The 19219-nt window shown below is 45.8% G+C and overlaps 2 protein-coding genes across 2 annotated transcripts in view; one reads left to right on the top strand and one right to left on the bottom strand.

The window, feature by feature from the left end:
* The window catches only part of LOC310701787 (uncharacterized protein), a 224343-nt gene that overhangs the window by 150023 nt on the left and 55101 nt on the right, over positions 1-19219 (bottom strand). Inside the window, exon 4 of the mRNA XM_083493171.1 lies at positions 1581-1648. The gene's annotated coding sequence lies outside the window, so the exon portion shown is untranslated. The remainder of the gene's footprint in view (positions 1-1580; positions 1649-19219) is intronic.
* LOC310701712 (zinc finger protein 202-like) lies at positions 2912-17425 on the top strand. The gene is made up of 6 exons (XM_083493005.1): positions 2912-2961; positions 4142-4593; positions 5393-5513; positions 11419-11504; positions 14107-14233; positions 15527-17425. The coding sequence occupies exons 2-6, from the start codon at positions 4174-4176 to the stop codon at positions 16000-16002; spliced, it is 1230 nt and encodes a 409-aa protein (XP_083349131.1). The 5' UTR covers positions 2912-2961; positions 4142-4173; the 3' UTR covers positions 16003-17425.

Genomic DNA, 19219 nt, shown 5'->3' with positions numbered 1-19219 from the left:
TTGTCGAACAAATTGGTTCCCGAACGCCGCAAACCCAGAAGTAAGTGTCCTGGTTTGCAAACGTTTTTTGGAAGCCAAACGACCAACATGGCTTCCGATTGAGTCCAGGAAGCTCCTGCAGCCAATCGGAAGCCGTGCCTTGGTTTCCGAACCGAGATAACCTGGGGAACTGCTGTAGCAGCCAGCAGTACAGTCCTGGTGATGCAGGAAGCAGACAGGACAAACAGGAAGGTCAACAAGAAGAGGGTAGTTTATTGGTTATTTTTTCTAGTAAGGCTGTTTCCCATACTATTTGGTACCATTGGCCCATGCTTACTCCTGACAGGTCTCTCCAGTGTCTGGTTATGAGGTTATCTCCAGTATCTGGCTGCTGAAAGTAGATGAGTTATGAGTTCTTTGTAGTGTAAATGGGCATTATTGTCTTGGAAGATGTTTAGTAGGGCCAATTCTGGGGTGATATCTAATACTTGCTTGGTTATTTTACATACAGTGGTGCCTCGCAAGACGAAATTAATTCGTTCCGCGAGTTTTTTCGTCTAGCAAATTTTTCGTCTTGCAAAGCACGGTGTCGGAAAAGTTTTGGAAAAGCTTCAAAAATCACCAAAAACCTCAAAAAAGGCTACCACACCGTGTTCTATGAGTTGCTCCTCAAAGTCAAGTCGCAACTGTATTAACGGTGTTAAGAAAAAGGAAACAAACTTGCAAGACATTTTTGTCTTGCGAAGCAAGCCCATAGCGAAAATCGTCTTGCGAAGCAGCTCAAAAAACAAAAAACCCTTTCGTCTTGCGAGTTTTTCGTCTTGCGAGGCATTCGTCTTGCGAGGTACCACTGTATTTCTCGTATGGGGACAAATAGAAGAAGACGCTTTCACCCCAGTATGGATCCCCTCTATCACATACACAGCCCAACAAGACGACAAAAACCCACCAACAGCATACAAATCAATATGGCTAACCTGATCCGAAACACCCACCCACCCCACTCACAAATGACAACAAAGACCACCACAGTCAACCACAAATGAACAACCACACCCTAGGACAATGGCAACCTCTCTCACTACCAAAGGAACACAGGTGAACAGCAGAGAACCTGCACAAGCGACGCTGACACCAAACCCTACATATATTAAGTAAAATATAAACATTGTCAGTCATGTGGCTTGGAAGATGATGGCCCCAGGCCACGGTTGGGGCGGACTTTCCAAGTGACCACCAGGTAAACCTGTCCTACACGCTTAAAAGAGAGGAATCCCCAGGGGTCATCTAGCCCAACCCAATGCAGGAATCTCGGCTAAAGCATCTATGACAGATGGCCAGCCAACCTCAGCTTAGAAACCTCCAAGGATGGGGAGTCCGCCACCTCTCAAAGGAGACTGTGCCACTGTTGAACAGCTCTTACTGTTATATAGTTCATTCATTCAGCTTGGACTGGTGCAATGAGCTCTACGTGGGGCTACCTTTGAAGGTGACCCAGAAACTATAACTAATCCAGAATGCAGCAGCTAGACTGGTGACTGGGAGCGGCCACCGAGACCACATAACACCGGTCTTGAAAGACCTACATTGGCTCCCAGTACGTTTCCGAGCACAATTCAAAGTGTTGGTGTTGACCTTTAAAGCCCTAAATGGCCTCGGTCCAGTATATCTGAAGGAGCGTCTTCACCCCCATTGTTCTGCCCAGACGCTGAGGTCCAGCGCCAAGGGCCTTCTGGCAGTTCCCTCATTGCGAGAAGCCAAGTTACAGGGAAGCAGGCAGAGGAACTTTTCGGTAGTGGCACCCGCCCTGTGGAACGCCCTCCCACCAGATGTCAAAGAGAAAAACCTGACATGTAGAAGACATCTGAAGGCAGCCCTGTTCAGGGACGTTTTTAATGTGTGACATTTTTATGTATTCTTAATCTTTGTTGGAAGCTGCCCAGGGTGGCTGGGTACAAATAATAAATTATTATTATTATTATTATTATTATTATTATTATTATTATTATTCACCGCCCTATACCCGGAGGTCTCAGGGCGGTTCACAAGACCACCACATACAAAATCAAACCAAAAGCAGTACAGTGGTACCTCGGGTTACATACGCTTCAGGTTACATACGCTTCAGGTTACAGACTCTGCTAACCCAGAAATATTATCTCGGGTTAAGAACTTTGCTTCAAGATGAGAACAGAAATCGTGCAGTGGCGGCACGGCAGCAGCAGGAGGCCCCATTAGCTAAGTGGTGCTTCAGGTTAAGAACAGTTTCAGGTTAAGAACAGACCTCCGGAACGAATTAAGTTCTTAACCCGAGGTACCACTGTAACCCAATAACACCCCCCCCCCAAAAAAACCACCACATTCTCAAAGGGTGTTGGATGTCTTTAAGATCAGCCAAAGGCTTCTAGTTTCTAGTTTAATTGCTCAACGTAGATGCAAAACCGCATTTCCCTGCAGGATCTGCCAGGGGTTCTTTCGCTTGGATTTCTGCATTGCGGGGGGTCGGACTTGATGACCACCTGGGTGCCCTCCAATTCTTTTGATTCCATCATTTTCTTCTCTCCGCTGAGTGGCGATCTAGCATAGGTAGGATGAGAACGGGATTTCCTGCACCCCCCCCCCGCAAGAACCCTTTGCAGTCAGTTTCCTCCCATCTTGCTCAGGGGAAGGGGGCATATGTCTGAGCCCCCCAGGAGTGGCCAAAGCAGGTATCTCTGCCAAATGCAGAAAAAGCAGAGACCGGAGAGGAATCCGGCAGTTTGGCCTTTGGGTGAACATGAGCCGAGCTCGCTTCCTGGAGAGGGAGGGAACTTGGGGGGAGGGAACTCTCATTATAATGTCCGTCCCCATCCGGTGGCTTTCCTGCTTCTTCCCCCGCTGGGATCCACGCTCTGGGATCTGGTGAGCTTGCCTGCCCCACTTTTTGTGCATTTGACTCCCTGACTCCCTCCTCTAGCAACCTGCACAGAACTTTGCTTAACGGTTGCCATTAATTTGATTTTAATTAATTGTTATAATGAAATGTTTTAGAATGTTAGATTATTTGATTGATTATTTGATTGTTGTTAGCCGCCCTGAGCCCGGCTTTGGCTGGGGAGGGCGGGATAGAAATAAAATTTATTATTATTATTATTATTATTATTATTATTATTATTATTATTATTTGGGTGAAGGGCAGTCGCAGGGCTGGAGGGGATGGGGAGACTGCAAGGCTGCAAAGAGAGGAGGGGGCTTGGGGGCTTGGCAGAGGGGAGTTGTTAACATCTCCACCTCCTCCACGGTCTGATCCTCTTTTCTAAACCGTCTGTGTTGGGGACGATCATTGTGGAGGGGAGTTCCAGAGGTTAACGATGCGCTGCTATGCGCTTTGGTCTCCAAATCTCTGCAGAAGCCCTATGCGCACATCACTCAGGAATTGCAGGAGGCTCAAGCAATCAGGTCCCCTTCGTTTTAGGAGGGTCCCTGCCCTGTTAACGGAGAAATCTGAGGGCTCCCTTGGACAAAAAAAACAAGGACACCAGACAGGAATACCAGAGCAAAACAGCAGCCAATAGGCTTGGTCTTTCTTGAAGACTGTCGAGACAGGACTCCCACCTGACACCAGGTGGAACAAGATGGAAGCCCCGAACAAAAGAGAACCCAAACTTTTATTAGCTGCTAATCCTCATGTTATCTAAAGGTAAAGGGACCCCTGATCATTAGGTCCAGTTGTGGCCGACTCTGGGGTTGCAGCGCTCATCTCGCTTTATTGGCTGAGGGAGCCGGCGTACAACTTCCAGGTCATGTGGCCAGCACGACTAAGCCGCTTCTGGCAAACCAGAGCAGCGCACGGAAACACCATTTACCTTCCCGCCGGAGCAGTACCTATTTATCTACTTGCACTTTGACGTGCTTCCGAATTGCTAGGTGGGCAGGAGCAGGAACCGAGCAATGGACGCTCACCCTGTTGTCGGGATTCAAACTGCCGACCTTCTGATCGGCAAGTCCTAGGCTCTGTGGTTTAACCCACAGCGCCACCCATTTTCACGTAGTTCTCCTTCAAAGAGTAGCATGCTGTGAACTTCAGGTCACTCTTCCACAGTTTTTCCCAGAGGTTCAGTTCCATATTATGTCCTATATCTATTGTCCAGTGTGTCACGGATACTCATCTTTTGTTTCCCAGAGCTGGAGGCTTCCTTGGGGCACAGATCAAAGATGGAAAAGCACGATTCTGCTGTGGCAGGAAGAGGCCCCGACACCATCAAGATTGGAAGCACTGAGAACGTCTGGGAAAGAATCATGCAGAAGAAGATCCCGGGCGAAGGTGTTTTCCATCCCAAAGTACAGCACCGACAGTTCAGAAACTTCAAGGATGTCTGCTACCAGGAGACCAAGGGACCTCGAGAGGTTTGCAGCCAACTGCGCCGTCTCTGCCATGAGTGGCTCAAGCCAGAGCGACACACCAAGGCTCAGATCCTGGACCTGGTGATCCTGGAGCAGTTCCTGGCTGTCCTCCCTCCAGAGATGGAGAACTGGGTGAGGGAATGTGGGGCGGAGACCAGTACCCAGGCAGTGGCCTTGGCCGAAGGTTTCCTCCTGAGTCGGGCAGAGGAGAAGAAGCAGGAAGAGCAGCAGGTGAGAGACAGCTGAATGAGGGTTGTTCCAAAGGGCCTAAAAAACATGAGGGAGCTCAACTCAAAACTCCCTATAATTGACCAACTTTTTCGGACAGCAAGAGCCTGTTGGTTCAGGCCAATGGTTCATCTGGTCCAGCATCCTCTTCTCACAGTGACCTTTACCTTCCCGCCAGAGCGGTACCTATTTATCTACTTGCACTTTGACGTGCTTTCGAACTGCTAGGTGGGCAGGAGCAGGGACCGAGCAACGGGAGCTCACCCTGTTGCGGGGATTCGAACCGCCGACCTTCTGATTGGCAAGTACTAGGCTCTGTGGTTTAACCCACAGCGCCACCCGCCTCCCACAATTTATGGACCTAATAGGTATCTAAAACCAGTGATATTTTAGGGAGCAGGCTAGCAGGCGGGGCCCATTACTTATAGGAGTCTACACAACACAAAACACCGTTGCTGTATGTAGGTTTTATTTTATTTGTTTTTTATCTTATATTTTGCAAATGTACATCCAGGTTTTTTCCCTTTAATTTTTTTAGGGGCCCCCAAGAGAATGGGGCCCTAAGCTATAGCTTGTTTAGCTTAAATCCGGCACTGGTGATGTTCCTTCCTGTCCTTGTAAAATGTTATGTCTATCTTTTCCCAGCTGATGCTTTCATCATGCCTTGGGCAGAGCTAATATCCCATTGTTGTTTCAGAAGTTCTCCATTGCTCCATAACGTGGTTCATTGTTCTCCAGCTTTTACCAAAAAGCTTCCGAAGATCTGTGTTCACATTGTTACAACTTCAGCTTGCTGTTTCAGACCAAGGGTCTGCTTGCAGAATTGGCTGCTGATTCCCTGGAGGCAGAGAGGACGCCATCAACCACTGGGGAGTATCCCTTGCGAAACATGCCAGAGAGTGATGGAGGTGCCACTTTGTTGGGTAAATATTAATGTTACATGATCTTGAACTTGGGTCTCCCGCTGTCACAGAGTGTGCCAGTCAGTAAATCACCCACAGTTCAAATAAAAATAATAACAATAATTCTGTTATTTATACCCCGCCCATCTGGGTATAAATCTGTTGTCCCAGCCATCAATATCGAGTATGTTTACATTTTTAATAGTCATCCAATCTTTGAGCCACACCAGATGTGCTGCTTCGTAATATAATTTAAGATCTGGTAATGCAAACCCACCTCTATACTCTAATTTCCTTTAATAATTTGTATTTTATTCTTGGCTTTTTACCCTGCCAAATGAGCACCCCAAATGAGCCACTCTGGGCGGCTTACAACATATCTAAAAACATAATAAAAACATCAGTCCTTAAAAACTTCCCTAAACAGGGAAGTTGCGAGTTATCTGGAAAAACACAGTCTCAACAGACTTGGCTGAATGTCAAGCTTAATGAGCACAGCAGCTCATTCCCTGTTGGGTCTTCCGGCAGTGTTATGTACTGAAGTTTTCACCCTGGGCCAGCAGGGGGATACTGTAGATAGTTTTCACTCAGGTCCACATATGCAAATAAGGGATTGAAAGTGATGTACAGTGATTGGATAGTTGTAGAAAGTTGTTACTGTTGCGTTGTAGTGGAGCTCTATATAAGCAGGCTGGCTGAACCCTTTAGTTCAGTTCTGTTCTAGCCTGTGAATAAACAAGAGCTGTTTAAAGAATCGCTGTGTCATGTGATATGTTCACCCACAACTTAACAGGCAGGAAATCAGTTGCTGAAGCCTCCCCCGCAACTGTCTTAAGTCTGCTCCTCTCCAGGACTTTTCCCAGCGATCAGAGACTGCACCTTTGTTTGACCTATTCTCCTGTTTCAGCCCTCATCTCGTTCTGGGAGACAGAAGGTGGAGGGAGTTTGCCATAGTACAACGGGGAGACACCCGTGCCTCTTCATCAGCCTGACTCGTCTCTACCTCTTAGAATCATAGAATCATAGAGTTGGAAGAGACCACAAGGGCCATCGAGTCCAACCCCCTGCCAAGCAGGAAACACCATCAGAGTACTCCTGACATATGGTTGTCAAGCCTCTGCTTAAAGACCTCCAAAGTAGGAGACTCCACCACACTCCTTGGCAGCAAATTCCACTGTCAAACAGCTCTTACTGTCAGGAAGTTCTTCCTAATGTTTAGGTGGAATCTTCTTTCTTGTAGTTTGGATCCATTGCTCTGTGTCCGCTTCTCTGGAGCAGCAGAAAACAACCTTTCTCCCTCCTCTATGTGACATCCTTTTATATATTTGAACATGGCGATCATATCACCCCTTAACCTCCTCTTCTCCAGGCTAAACATGCCCAGCTTCCTTAGCCGTTCCTCATAACCCTTAGCCGTTCCTCATAACCCTTAGCCTCCCTCCTCTCCTGCTTCACCTTCTGTCTCCGATTCTGGACTGCTCTCTGCCACAGCCTCCTCCTGCTCACTAAACCCTGTCACCTCTTCAGCTTCCGATACCTTCTCTTTCCCGTCTTCTCCCTCTGACCTCTCATCGTCGTCCCACCACCATTCTCCAGGCTCTTGAGTCTTCTTTCCTGAGGGGTTCCCCAACTGGTTCCTTCCACCATTCCCCCATGTCCAACCAATCCATGACACCCTCCACTGTTTATGCAATAAATCTTTGGGATGCCTTCGCGTTCTCCTGACTTGTCGTGGGCGAACATGCTTGCCCCACAGCCCTTGTGCACAGTTCGTCCATATTTATTTCCAACGTTTGAACACGTTAAAGGCAACACTTGGATTTGTTGCCCAGAGCCCAGGTGGAGAGCTGTGTTTTCACCAAACTGGGCTATAAAAATAGATTAAGAAGAGGTCGTCTGGGTCATTCCTGGGGCCCATCTAGTCCACCATCCTGTTCTCACACTGACCAGCCAAATCCTACATCCTATGCCCTTTAAAATGTGGGGGGATTTTTTTGGGGGGTGTGTGTGTGTCATGGAATTCTACTCAATATTGATCCAGAGCAGATTCTAGCACATAGTTAGCAGAGTAAAAACTTAAACATGTTGCAAGATTCCCCAAAAATAGACCATAGGCAATGAATATTTCATCCAGCAGAGCTTTACTGCTACTGAAGGCAAATGAGTATGATGGTCACAAATCCAATACGTTCAGGATTGGTGCTGTCCATAAGAAATCCAGTTGCAGCAGACTTAACTTAAACTTACAATAATTTCTAGTAACACTATACAGTGGTACCTCGGGTTAAGTACTTAATTCGTTCCGGAGGTCCGTTCTTAACCTGAAACTGTTCTTAACCTGAAGCACCACTTTAGCTAATGGGGCCTCCTGCTGCCGCCGCGCGATTTCGGTTCTCATCCTGAAGCAAAGTTCTTAACCCAAGGTACTATTTCTGGGTTAGTAGAGTCTGTAACCTGAAGCGTATGTAACCCGAGGTACCACTGTATACAGAACACCACACCAGAAGGAAGAGAGATAGAAAGTGAAACCCAGGCTCCTTCTGCCCTTATTATTATAGTCAGCATGACCTTGTCAGAAGAGATAACAGGACCAAGTTAAGCCAGCTGTACTCAGCTTCTCTGAAGGAATAACCCAAACATCATTAACCTTCTGCTTTTTTCTGTCACACAAATCAAATCAAAACTTTATTAGCAAAGCCAACAGGCCACAGCTGTACAAGAGTTAAAAGTGAGAATGGGGATAAAAGGAAGAAAAGAACAGGCAAAAGGAGGTCCGTCGGGTAAACAGGTCTGTCACTCAGATGGTGGCCCTCAATTTCGCAGCTCTCTCGATGAACCTCGCGACCTTCTCTGTTATCTGACTATCCGTATCAGATAATAAAAAATACAGTGTAATGTCTGGTGAACGGCCGGGGTTGGAGAGAATGAGTGGAGTAATAATCTCATTCCTTAGGTCTTTGTAAAGGGGGCAAGAAAGAAGGACGTGGGACACTGTTTCCGTGTTACCATCTCCACATGGGCAGAGTCGTTTTTCAAATGGAGTCCTTTGGTAACGCCCTTCGAGTACAGCAGAGGGAAGAACATCCCATCTAGCCAATGTAAAGGCACGTCTGTATTTTGGGATGGTCAGTTCAGACAAATATGAGGCTGGAGAGTCAAAATGAGAAGGAGGAAAGTAGGTATACCATGGGCACAGTTTCTTTAAGATAGTCAGGTTGTTTTGTCGTTCAATGTCTTTCAGGCGCTGGCCTATTAGACTCTTTGCTTTAATGAGGCCCATTGATAGTAGGGACTGTGGGTGCAGACCGCATGTAAGGAGTTTTTGATGCACAGTTTTAAACCACTTGCTTTTGTGAGGGTCTTGCATCACCAACGGCAGTAGACCAGGAGGATTCAGATTAAGACGAAGCCAATAATTAAATGTTCTCTGCCAGGTCCGCGTTTCCACAGATGGAAGGCAGGCCTCGAGTCGTAATGCTGCGTTTGGAACACAGGAGGGGACACCGAGTATCTGCCTTAGAAATTTGGACTGGACAGTTTCAAGACTGGAGCAATGGTTCCCCGTCCAGATTTGCGCCCCGTACAGTAGCTGCGCCAGAGGTTTTGCTTGAAAAACTTCAAGGGCTGCTGGGATGTATCTGCCCCCCTTCGTGTAGAAGAAGCGGGACAGCATCTTGATGCTTTGAGCAGCTTTTTCTTTGGCACATTTTTGGTGGACATCCCAGGACCCGGTCGACTGGAAAACGATACCCAGATATTTGAAGGCTTTGACTTGTTCAATTGACTGGTTATCCATCCTCCAGCTGTACTGTCTGTGTTTCCTTGCAAAAACCATGATTTTGGTTTTCTGATAGTTTATTGCAAGTTGCTCTCTCCTACAGTATGCTGAGAATTCACCTATGAGCCTATTTAAGCCTATTCTTGTTCGGGATAGGAGTATCGCATCGTCAGCGTACAAAAGCACTGATATTGCTTTGTCAGCCAGTTTGGGGGCGTGGAAGTCCGGAGATGACAAACAGTTAACCATATCATTGATGTAGATGTTGAATAAAACTGGAGCCAGGATGCAGCCTTGCTTGACCCCCTTACTGACAGGAACTGGTCCTATAAGATGGCCATTTAACGAAGTTCTTACATGCAGCACCGTGTCTTTGTATAAACAGCTGATCAGAAATAATAGTCTTTTGTCTATGCTAGAGGTGCTCAATTTATCCCAGAGTCTTACACGTGGAATTGAATCGAAAGCAGCCTTTAGATCGATAAAGGCTGCATATAACACCCCACGGGATTTTTTGGCATATTTGTCAATTAAATAGGCTAGGGTGAAGCAATGGTCTATGGTGGATCTGCCTTGCCTGAAACCCGCTTGCTCTTCCGCTAGAATAGCTTCAGTTTCCAGCCAGCTAGTTAGCTTGGTATAAAGATGTTTGGCATATAGTTTGCTGGGTATAGGCAGAAGGCTGATTGGTCTATAACTCGCCGGATCTGTCATGGGTCCTTTTTTATAGATTGGGATAATTATTGCCTCAGTCCAACCATCTGGGAGTAAACCCGTTGAGTCGATCCAAGAGAATAAAGACGCCAGCAGGGGGGCCCACCAGCCAATGTTGGACTTCAGAAGTTCGGCAGGGATGTAATCATTCCCTGGGGCATTGTTGTTCTTTAATTGTGCGATTAAATTCTCAACTTCCTTCGCAGTTACTGCTGGCCAATGGGGTAGGTCCTCCAGTTGAATGCATAGTTTGTAATGTTGGGCTTCCTGGTCATAGAACAAAGATTGAAAATGGCGCAACCACTCCATTGGTTCCACTGTACAGATGGAATTAGTACGCTCCTGGTCCAGTAGACCAGATATGGTTCGCCAAAAGCAAGTAGTATCTTTCTCGTGCGATGCCTTAACCAACCTGTGCCATGCGGCTCTTTCAGCTTCCAGTTTCTTTCTCCTTAATAATTGTTTGTACGACCGTCTCAGATAAATATAGGCATTAAGTAGGAGGGCAGTCCCTGATTTCCTGTATCTCCGGTAGGCTGTTCTCATTTGTCTCCTTGTTTGCCTGCACTCCAGGTCAAACCAGCTAGCTCCGTCCTTTGCCCTCTTTGTAGCGGAGCTATGTATCACTGTTGTTAAATGGGGTTTCAATCTTCCCAAGAGTAATTTAAAGCGTTCCATAATCGCAGCTGCTGAATTTCCTGATACAATAGCGGAGCAATTGTCACACAGCTTCCAGAACCCTCTTGAACTAATTAGAATAGGAAAGATCTCTACACGTCAGATCAATACTTTCTGTACAGTCATACCTCATGTTATGGATGCTTCAGGTTACGTGTTTTTGGGTTGCAGACCATGGGAAACCTGGAAGTACCAGAACGGGTTACTTCCGGGTTTCACCACTCGTGCATGCGCTGAAGTGCCAAATCGCGCCGGCGCAGACGCGGCGCTTCAGGATGTGAATGCTGCAGGTTGTGAATGTGCCTCTGTCATGGATTACGTCCGCAACACACAAGGTTCCACTGTACTAAGAAACGCAAACTGACAGGGGGCAGTTATTGGGTTGTTGTTGTTGTTTTTATTATGTATTTTGTGGTTTCATGTTCTGTTTTTATTCTGTGAACCGCCCTAAGATCTGTGGGTATGGAGCAGTATATTATTATTATTATTATTATTATTATTATTAATTAACCTGAGAAGACTGGGAGCAGAACCTGAACACAAGGAAGCTCTCTCTTGTGGTTTTCCAGCCCCTGGTATTCAGAAATACACTGCCTTCAACTAGCTATTGTACATAGCTATTGTGAGCAGAATTCCTCCACAGAATGTGTCTATTCCTCCTTTAAAGCCGTCCAGAAAAAAAGGACTCGACATTCAAACTGCATGCAGTGGAGGAGAACTGGGCTGTTGGCTTTCCCGCCACCTTTGTCTCTTTAGCAGGTGATGGAATGAGCTTGGCAAGACCCGTTCGGCCACCTCTTCTTTTGGATGGAGGGGAAGCAGCTGCTGTAACACTAGACCAGGTAAGGGGAAGGACCCCTGGGGAGATAGGCAGGTGGCAGTGATGGGGCCTCTTATCTCCTGTGCGCCTCTTTCAGCTTCAACAAATCCCTCTCCTTCTCTTTGCTTCTGTCTGAGCTACATGCAAGGAAGGCCGTGTATGCCAGGCAGATTTGAAGCTCCTTTCCTTTCCAAGTCTTCTGGATTTTGCTTGTCGATGACCTTCATGTTAAACTTCCATACTTCCTTCCTTCCTTTTAAAAAAATAAAATAAAAATTATTCATTTTTATTTATTATAACATTATAACTTTTGGAAATCAGCCCTGAGTGCTCACTGGAAGGACGGATCGTGAAGCTGAGGCTCCAAGACTTTGGCCACCTCATGAGAAGAGAAGACTCCCTGGAAAAGACCCTGATGCTGGGAAAGATGGAGGGCACAAGGAGAAGGGGACGACAGAGGACGAGATGGTGGGACAGTGTTCTCGAAGCTACCAGCATGAGTTTGACCAAACTGCGGGAGGCAGTGGAAGACAGGAGTGCCTGGCGTGCCCTGGTCCAGGGGGCCACGAAGAGTCGGACACGACTAAACAACGACAACAAACATTTGTTATCGTACACAAATCATAATCATTTTACAAATAGGATTCTCAGAACCCCTGAACTTCCCTCCATGGTTTCCCCAGATATTCTTTTCAAACTGAGTCTTATCATATTCATATTTTCTTAAATCTCAATTTTTATCATAATTCTCACTTCACTGCACTCCAGTGTTTTCAATTGTTTACAGTGTTCTTTCAAGTAACTTAATCCCCCCCCCATTCTTTATTAAATTTGTCTTCTTGATCTCCGTTTTTCCCAGTCATTTTCACCAATTCGGCATCTCTATCCACCATTCTTCTTTTGTAGGTAAATTGTCCTCCTTCCATCTTTGGGCAAGTTGCATCCGCGCAGCTGTTGTAGCATACATAAATAGTCTCTTCTGATCCTTAGGTATTTCTCAACCTAAAATTCCTAGTAAGAAAACTTCCTTCCTTCCTTCCGAGTCCAGTGTCCTGTTTTTTCTTTAAATTGATTTTGATTAAGTTTTGAATTTTTAAAGCAAATTTTCTCCACAGACAATAAACCATTATCTTATAGTTTTCTTTTTGACTTCCCACCCTTCCCTCCCTGACATTTTTATGCATTATAATTATTACCCAACCCCTTAACACTATCTTACCATTTTCTTCCTCTGCTGTTCATATCTCAAATCCTGCTCACAATTTCATGTCGCTTGAATACTTCATCAGATAGTCCAAGAGAGGCCTGAGATTTTCCATAAAAAGTTTGTCCTTTGGATCTCTTAATTTTACAGTCAATTCCGCCATTTCAGCATAGTCCGTTAATTTTAGAAGCTATTCTTCTTTAGTTGGAATCCCTCTTTACATTTCCACATGTAGAGAGTTGTTGGATAGATAAAAATATAAAAGTCAGATTCTTCAGAATATCTGTCCCAATTACCCCTCGCAGAAAACCTTCGGGTTTTTTGGGGATAACCAGTTTAAACATCTTCTTTAGGGGAAGCTATGGAAAGTTAATTTAAAATTTACAGATTGTTGTACATTAAAAGAGAATTACATGAAGATGATGTATAGATGGTACTTAACAGCGTATAAAATTGCAAAAATGTATAGAGGTAGATCAGGTATTTGTTGGAAGTGTAAAATAATGGATGGAACTTTTATTCATATGTGGTGGACCTGCAGAAAGGCAAAAAAGGTTATTGGGAAATGATTTATAATGAGTTAAAAAACGTTTAAAGTGATGATTCCCAAGTAACCCGAGGCCTTTCTGTTAGGTATAATTAGGCCAGAGCTTCCAGAGGAATTGTTTAATTTGTTTATGCATGCTATGGCGGTGGCCAGAATAGTCTGAGTGTGAAAATGGAGAGGAAATCCCGACGAAAGAAGAATGACTTATGAAGGTGATTGAATATGCTGAAATGGCTAGACTAACTGAGAATTAAAGAACAGAATGAAGAAAAATTTCTTGAAGAATTGTAATATTTGGGGTGGGAAATCATGGTGATGTTAAAATGTATTGAGGATTTGAAGTATTGCAATGAATGAGAAGTGGTAATTTAATAATCTATAGTTAACATATATACAGTGGTATCTTGGTTCTTGAATTTAATCCCTTCCGGGAGTCTGTTCGACTCCTGAAACTGTTCGAAAACCAAGGCAAGGCTTCCAATTGGCTGCAGGAGCTTCCTGTACTCAATTGGAAGCCGCGTAGGACGTTCAGCTTCTGAGAAACATTTGCAAACCGAAACATTCCTGTCCAGGTCTGCGGCGTTTGGGAGCAAATTTGTTCGGGAGCCAAGCTATTCAACTACCAAGGTACCACTGTAATGGGTAAAATATAAGTAATAAAGCATCTTTATAAGGCAAGAAAAGAACACCATGGAAAAGTGGATGGGAAGTCAACAGATAATAAGATATATGTTTCGATGGTTGTCTAAAAGAATTAGTAAAATTTGAAAAGCTAATAAAAAATGTTAATTTGAAAATCTAACAAAAATGTCAATAATAGGCTATAAACGAATGATATGTTAATAATAAACATCTTCTTTAATTTGTTATCAGTGCCCTGTGTCCTTTGAGGATGTGGCTGTGTTCTTTGCAGAAGAGGAGTGGTCTTTGCTGGATCCTGACCAGAGAGCTCTGCATAGCGAAGTCATGGAAGACAATTGCCTGATGGTCACCTCTCTAGGTAGGGCTCCATTGTTTCCCTCGCTCTGAGGTGAAGAGCTGCCATCCTCACAATATAGATTTTAACCTCTGAAGAAAACTTTGGAAAAGTGATTTGAAGTTTACAGCGTGTTATTCTTTGAAGGAGATCTACTTGAAAATGATTTACAGATGGTATTTAACTCCGAGTAGGCTTACTAAGATCTATAAGGCTGAATCAGATAAGTGCTGGAGATGCAAAGAGGTGGAGGGAACGTTCATATGTGGTGGACTTGTGAAAGGGTAAAAGAGTATTGGGAAATGATCCATAATGAATTGAAACAAATGTTTAAAAGTACTTTCCCAAAAAAACCAGAGTCCTTTTTGTTGGGGATAATTCAGACTGAAATTCCCAGGGGTCCAAAAAGGTTATTTATGTATGCCACTATGGTGGCCCGTGTTTTGTTAGCCCAAAAATGGAAAACGAGCCAAGTCCCAACCAAAGAAGAATGGCAACTTAAGCTGACAGAATATGCGCAGCTTGCAGACTTAACATATAGCATAAGAGAACAAGACCTCGTTTGTTGTTGATTAGTTGTTTAGTCGTGTCCGACTCTTCGTGACCGCATGGACCAGAGCACGCCAGGCACTCCTGTCTTCCACTGCCTCCCGCAGTTAGGGAGTCTTCTCTTCTCATGAGGTGGCCAAAGTCTTGGAGCCTCAGCTTCAGGATCTGTCCTTCCAGTGAGCACTCCGGGCTGATTTCCTTCAGAATGGATAGGTTTGATCTTCTTGCAGTTCCTGGGACTCTCAAGAGTCTCCTCCAGCACCATAATTCAAAAGCATCGATTCTTCGGCCATCAGCCTTCTTTATGGTCCAGCTCTCACTTCCATACATCACTACTGGGAAAACCATAGCTATAACTATACGGACCTTTGTTGGCAAGGTGATGTCTCTGCTTTTTAAGATGCTGTCTAGGTTTGTCATTGCTTTTCTCCCAAGAAGCAGGCGTCTTTTAATTTCGTGCCTGCTGTCACCATCTGCAGTGATCATGGAGCCCAAGAAAGTAAAATCTCTCACTGCCTCCATTTCTTCCCCTTATTTGCCAGGAGGTGATGGGCCCAGTGGCCATGATATTCGTTTTTTTGATGTTGAGCTTCAGACCATCTTTTGCGCTCGTTACAAAGACTATAAACACACAGTATATACAGAAATGAAAGCACACCCACCACATGTGGTAGAACATGACTGCCTTCTCTTTACACTTCCAACATATGTTTTGTGTACAACATATGTTTTGGGCTCTCTTACCTTTTCCCTCTCTTCACTCCACAGCGCATGGAAAGCACTTCCGCCATCGTTTGGACCACACGACCCACCAAACCATCCACACGTCAGAGAAGCCATATCAGTGCTTCGTGTGCGGCCGGAAGTTCATCCAAAAGGGAAGTCTCACTGAACATCAGAGAATCCACACAGGGGAGAAACCGTATCAGTGCTCGGAGTGCGGAAAGAGCTTTGGCCAGAAGTCCCAGCTCACTTTTCACCAGAGAACTCATTCGGGGAAGAAACCTTATCAATGCCCGAAGTGCGGAAAGAGCTTCGTTCACCATTCGACCTTTTCTTGCCATCAGAAAGTTCACTTTCGGGAGAAATTGTATAAATCGGGGGTGGGCAACATCAGGCCTCTCTACCCTGCGCTTGGCACCTGCCCCACACCAGGGCCCCCCTCCCCAGCCCCTGCCCCCCCAATGACTCTTCTGTTTCTGCCTGCCTGGAATGTGTCATTCAACTCCAACAATGCCCCTTGAATGTCTGTATTGAGGATAGAGAAGGTGTTGAAACTGGCTGGCTGGCATGTCTGGCATGTCAGGCTATGAGAAAGTTCACTGCAGAGGACTCTCTTACGCAACTGGGCCCAGGACAGATCTCTTAAATCAGCTTGTGGGAAGAAGGGAGCTTCATTCCGCCTGATTTAGGTGTGCGAGTGATCTCTACAGGGAGCTTTTCCGTGCTTCAGAGCCCAGCGCTAAGCAGGATTGATCAGTCCTGCTCCCCACCCACATAGACCAGCTTTGGACAGGTGAACAATGACAGCAAATGATTGACAGGTGGGTGGGCTCGCCGACAAGTCAGAAGTTGGCTCAGGTTGGTGGGGTGAAGTGTGGAGATATTTGGTCCCCCAGGGAGAAAAAGGGTTCTCTACCGACTGGGGTGGGGCGCGGGTGGCGCTGTGGGTTAAACCACAGAGCCTAGGACTTGCTGATCAGAAGGTCAGCGGTTCACTCCCGTTGCTCGGTCCCTGCTCCTGCCAACCTAGCAGTTCGAAAGCACGTCAAAGTGCAAGTAGATAAATAGGTACCGCTCCGGCGGGAAGGTAAATGGCATTTCTGTGCGCTGCTCTGGTTTGCCAGAAGTGGCTTAGTCATGCTGGCCACATGACCCGGAAGCTGTACGCCGACTCCCTCAGCCAATAAAACGAGATGAACCCGCAACCCCAGAGTTGGCCACGACTGGACCTAATGGTCAGGGGTCCCTTTACCTTTACCTTTACCCACTGGGGTAAGTTACTGGTTTTCCTTTACCGATTTACTAGATACTGGCATTTTGAGACAGCATATGGCAGCCATTCTGTGATTGGCCATGCACAGGAGAGCAGCCATTTTAGAGTGGCACCCATGTCGCTTTCTCTACGTTCCAAAGGTTGCAAAGAAAGGCGTAAGAAGAATGGAGAGCCTGCCGTATCATCAGGCTCATCCTGGATAGCTCAGTTGGTGCTGATAACGCCAAGGTTGCAGGTTCGAGCTGTGAATGGGGCAACTGCATATTCCTGCGTTCCAAGACTAGATAATCCTCAGGGTCACTTCTTACCCTACAATCTATGATTTCTATGATTCCCTAAACTGGCATCTATCCACTGCTCATCCATCAGGCTACAGTGGCTGGAGGGAACTACAGGGCTTCTCCATTGGAGAGCAGTTTTGGGTTCCTCCATTTGAGCTGTTTGCATTCCAGCTGGTCATTGCTATTATTCAGTGACTAAGAAACAGCTCCTGGGCTCCCTTCTCCTATTTCCTTCCCATCCTGTTTCCTTTTCTGTTGTGGCTCTTCAAATGTAAGCAGATAATGCTCTTACGCTACTGACATTTGTAAGCTGGTGCTTGCAAATGTTTCCGGGTTGCACATCAAATAAATGCTTCCTCTATCTTTATAAGTGGATTGCAGAGAAGAAAATACATATTGCAATTTAAAAAAAGAGAGGTGTCCTTGGTGTTGCATGGAGACCTGAAAGGTGGGATAGGAATTGTGTTTATACACACACACACACACACACACTTCCTAACCCACCTTGTTGTTTAGTCGTTTAGTCGTGTCCGACTCTTCGTGACCCCCTGGACCAGAGCACGCCAGGCACTCCTGTCTTCCACTGCCTCCCGCAGTTTGGTCAAACCCATTCTGGTAGCTTCGAGAACACTGTCCAACCATCTCGTCCTCTGTCGTCCCCTTCTCCTTGTGCCCTCCATCTTTCCCAACATCAGGGTTTTTTCCAGGGAGTCTTCTCTTTTCCTGAGCTGGCCAAAGTATTGGAGCCTCAGCTTCAGGATCTGTCCTTCCAGTGAGCACTCAGGGCTGATTTCTTTCAGAATGGATACGTTTGATCTTCTTGCAGTCCATGTGACTCTCAAGAGTCTCCTCCAGCACCATAATTCAAAAGCATCAATTCTTCGGCAATCAGCCTTCTTTATGGTCCAGCTCTCACTTCCATACATCACTACTGGGAAAACCATAGCTTTAACTATGCAGACCTTTGTTGGCAAGGTGATGTCTCTGCTTTTTAAGATGCTGTCTAGGTTTGTCATTGCTTTACTCCCAAGAAGCAGGCGTCTTTTAATTTCGTGACTGCTGTCACCATCTGCAGTGATCATGGAACCCAAGAAAGTAAATTCTCCTTCATGCATCACTGCCTTGCCGTGGCGAAGGGGCTTGAATAACTCAGAGAAGCTATGAGCTATGCTGTGCAGGGCCACCCAAGATGGACGGGTCATAGTGGAGAGTTTTGACCAAACGTGATCCACCTGGAGCAGGAACCTGCAAGCCACTGCAGTATCCCTTCCAAGAAAACTCCATGGACAAAGACAACAGGCATATATATACCAGATTTCTGTCTCCCAACCCTGAACATCAGCAGGGACTGGCCTAAGGTCACCCAGGGAGCTTCATTCATGGCTGAGTTTGGGGGATCTGAACCCGGGTCTCCCAGGTCCTAGTCCAGCACTTGATAACCACCACACCACATTGACTCTGCAAGGTTGTTGTTAAAATTTGTATATCCCCCTTCATCCGTAGATCTCAGAGCAGTTCACAACATTGGAGGTTTATAAGCAGAGTTTGGCTGGCCATCTGTCATGGATGCTCTAGTTGAGATTCCTGCATTGCAGGGGGCTGGACTAGATGACCCTTGGGTCCCTCCAACTATGATTCCGTGAGAAAATTACCATTGAAAAAGCACAAACACATAATAAAAATAAGAACAAAAATTCTGAGTGGGACTAAGTTGAATACTACCCAGAGCCCCCCAGGAGAGCCTCTCGCCACCCCACCCAAAAAACCCACAAATACACATTATAATTTCTGACCCTTCAAGTGTCTCGGGGACGTCTGATTTAGAGACACCCATCCCGGTTTCTGATCTGATCCCGGAATGTCCCACTTTTCCTTAGGACGTCCGTATTTTCATTGGAGAAACGTCGGAGGGTATGGAGTAATCTGACCCCTGAGCCATCTGAAGTCAATCCTGTATAGGGAAGGGTTGTTTTTTTTTTGTTTTTTTTTAAAAAAAGTTTAATGTTTTATAATGTTTTTATATACAGTGGTGCCCCGCAAGACGAATGCCTCGCAAGACGAAAAACTCGCTAGACGAAAGAGTTTTCCATTTTTTGAGTCGTTCCGCAAGACGAATTTCCCTATGGGCTTGCTTCGCAAGACAAAACGTCTTGCGAGTTCTTGCGAGTTTGTTTCCTTTTTCTT

This window comes from Podarcis liolepis (assembly GCF_965112155.1).
Source record: "Podarcis liolepis genome assembly, chromosome: 2".
Lineage (NCBI taxonomy): Eukaryota > Metazoa > Chordata > Lepidosauria > Squamata > Lacertidae > Podarcis > Podarcis liolepis.
Note: the sequence above shows the minus strand (reverse complement) of the source record. Positions and strands in the feature narration are given on the sequence as shown.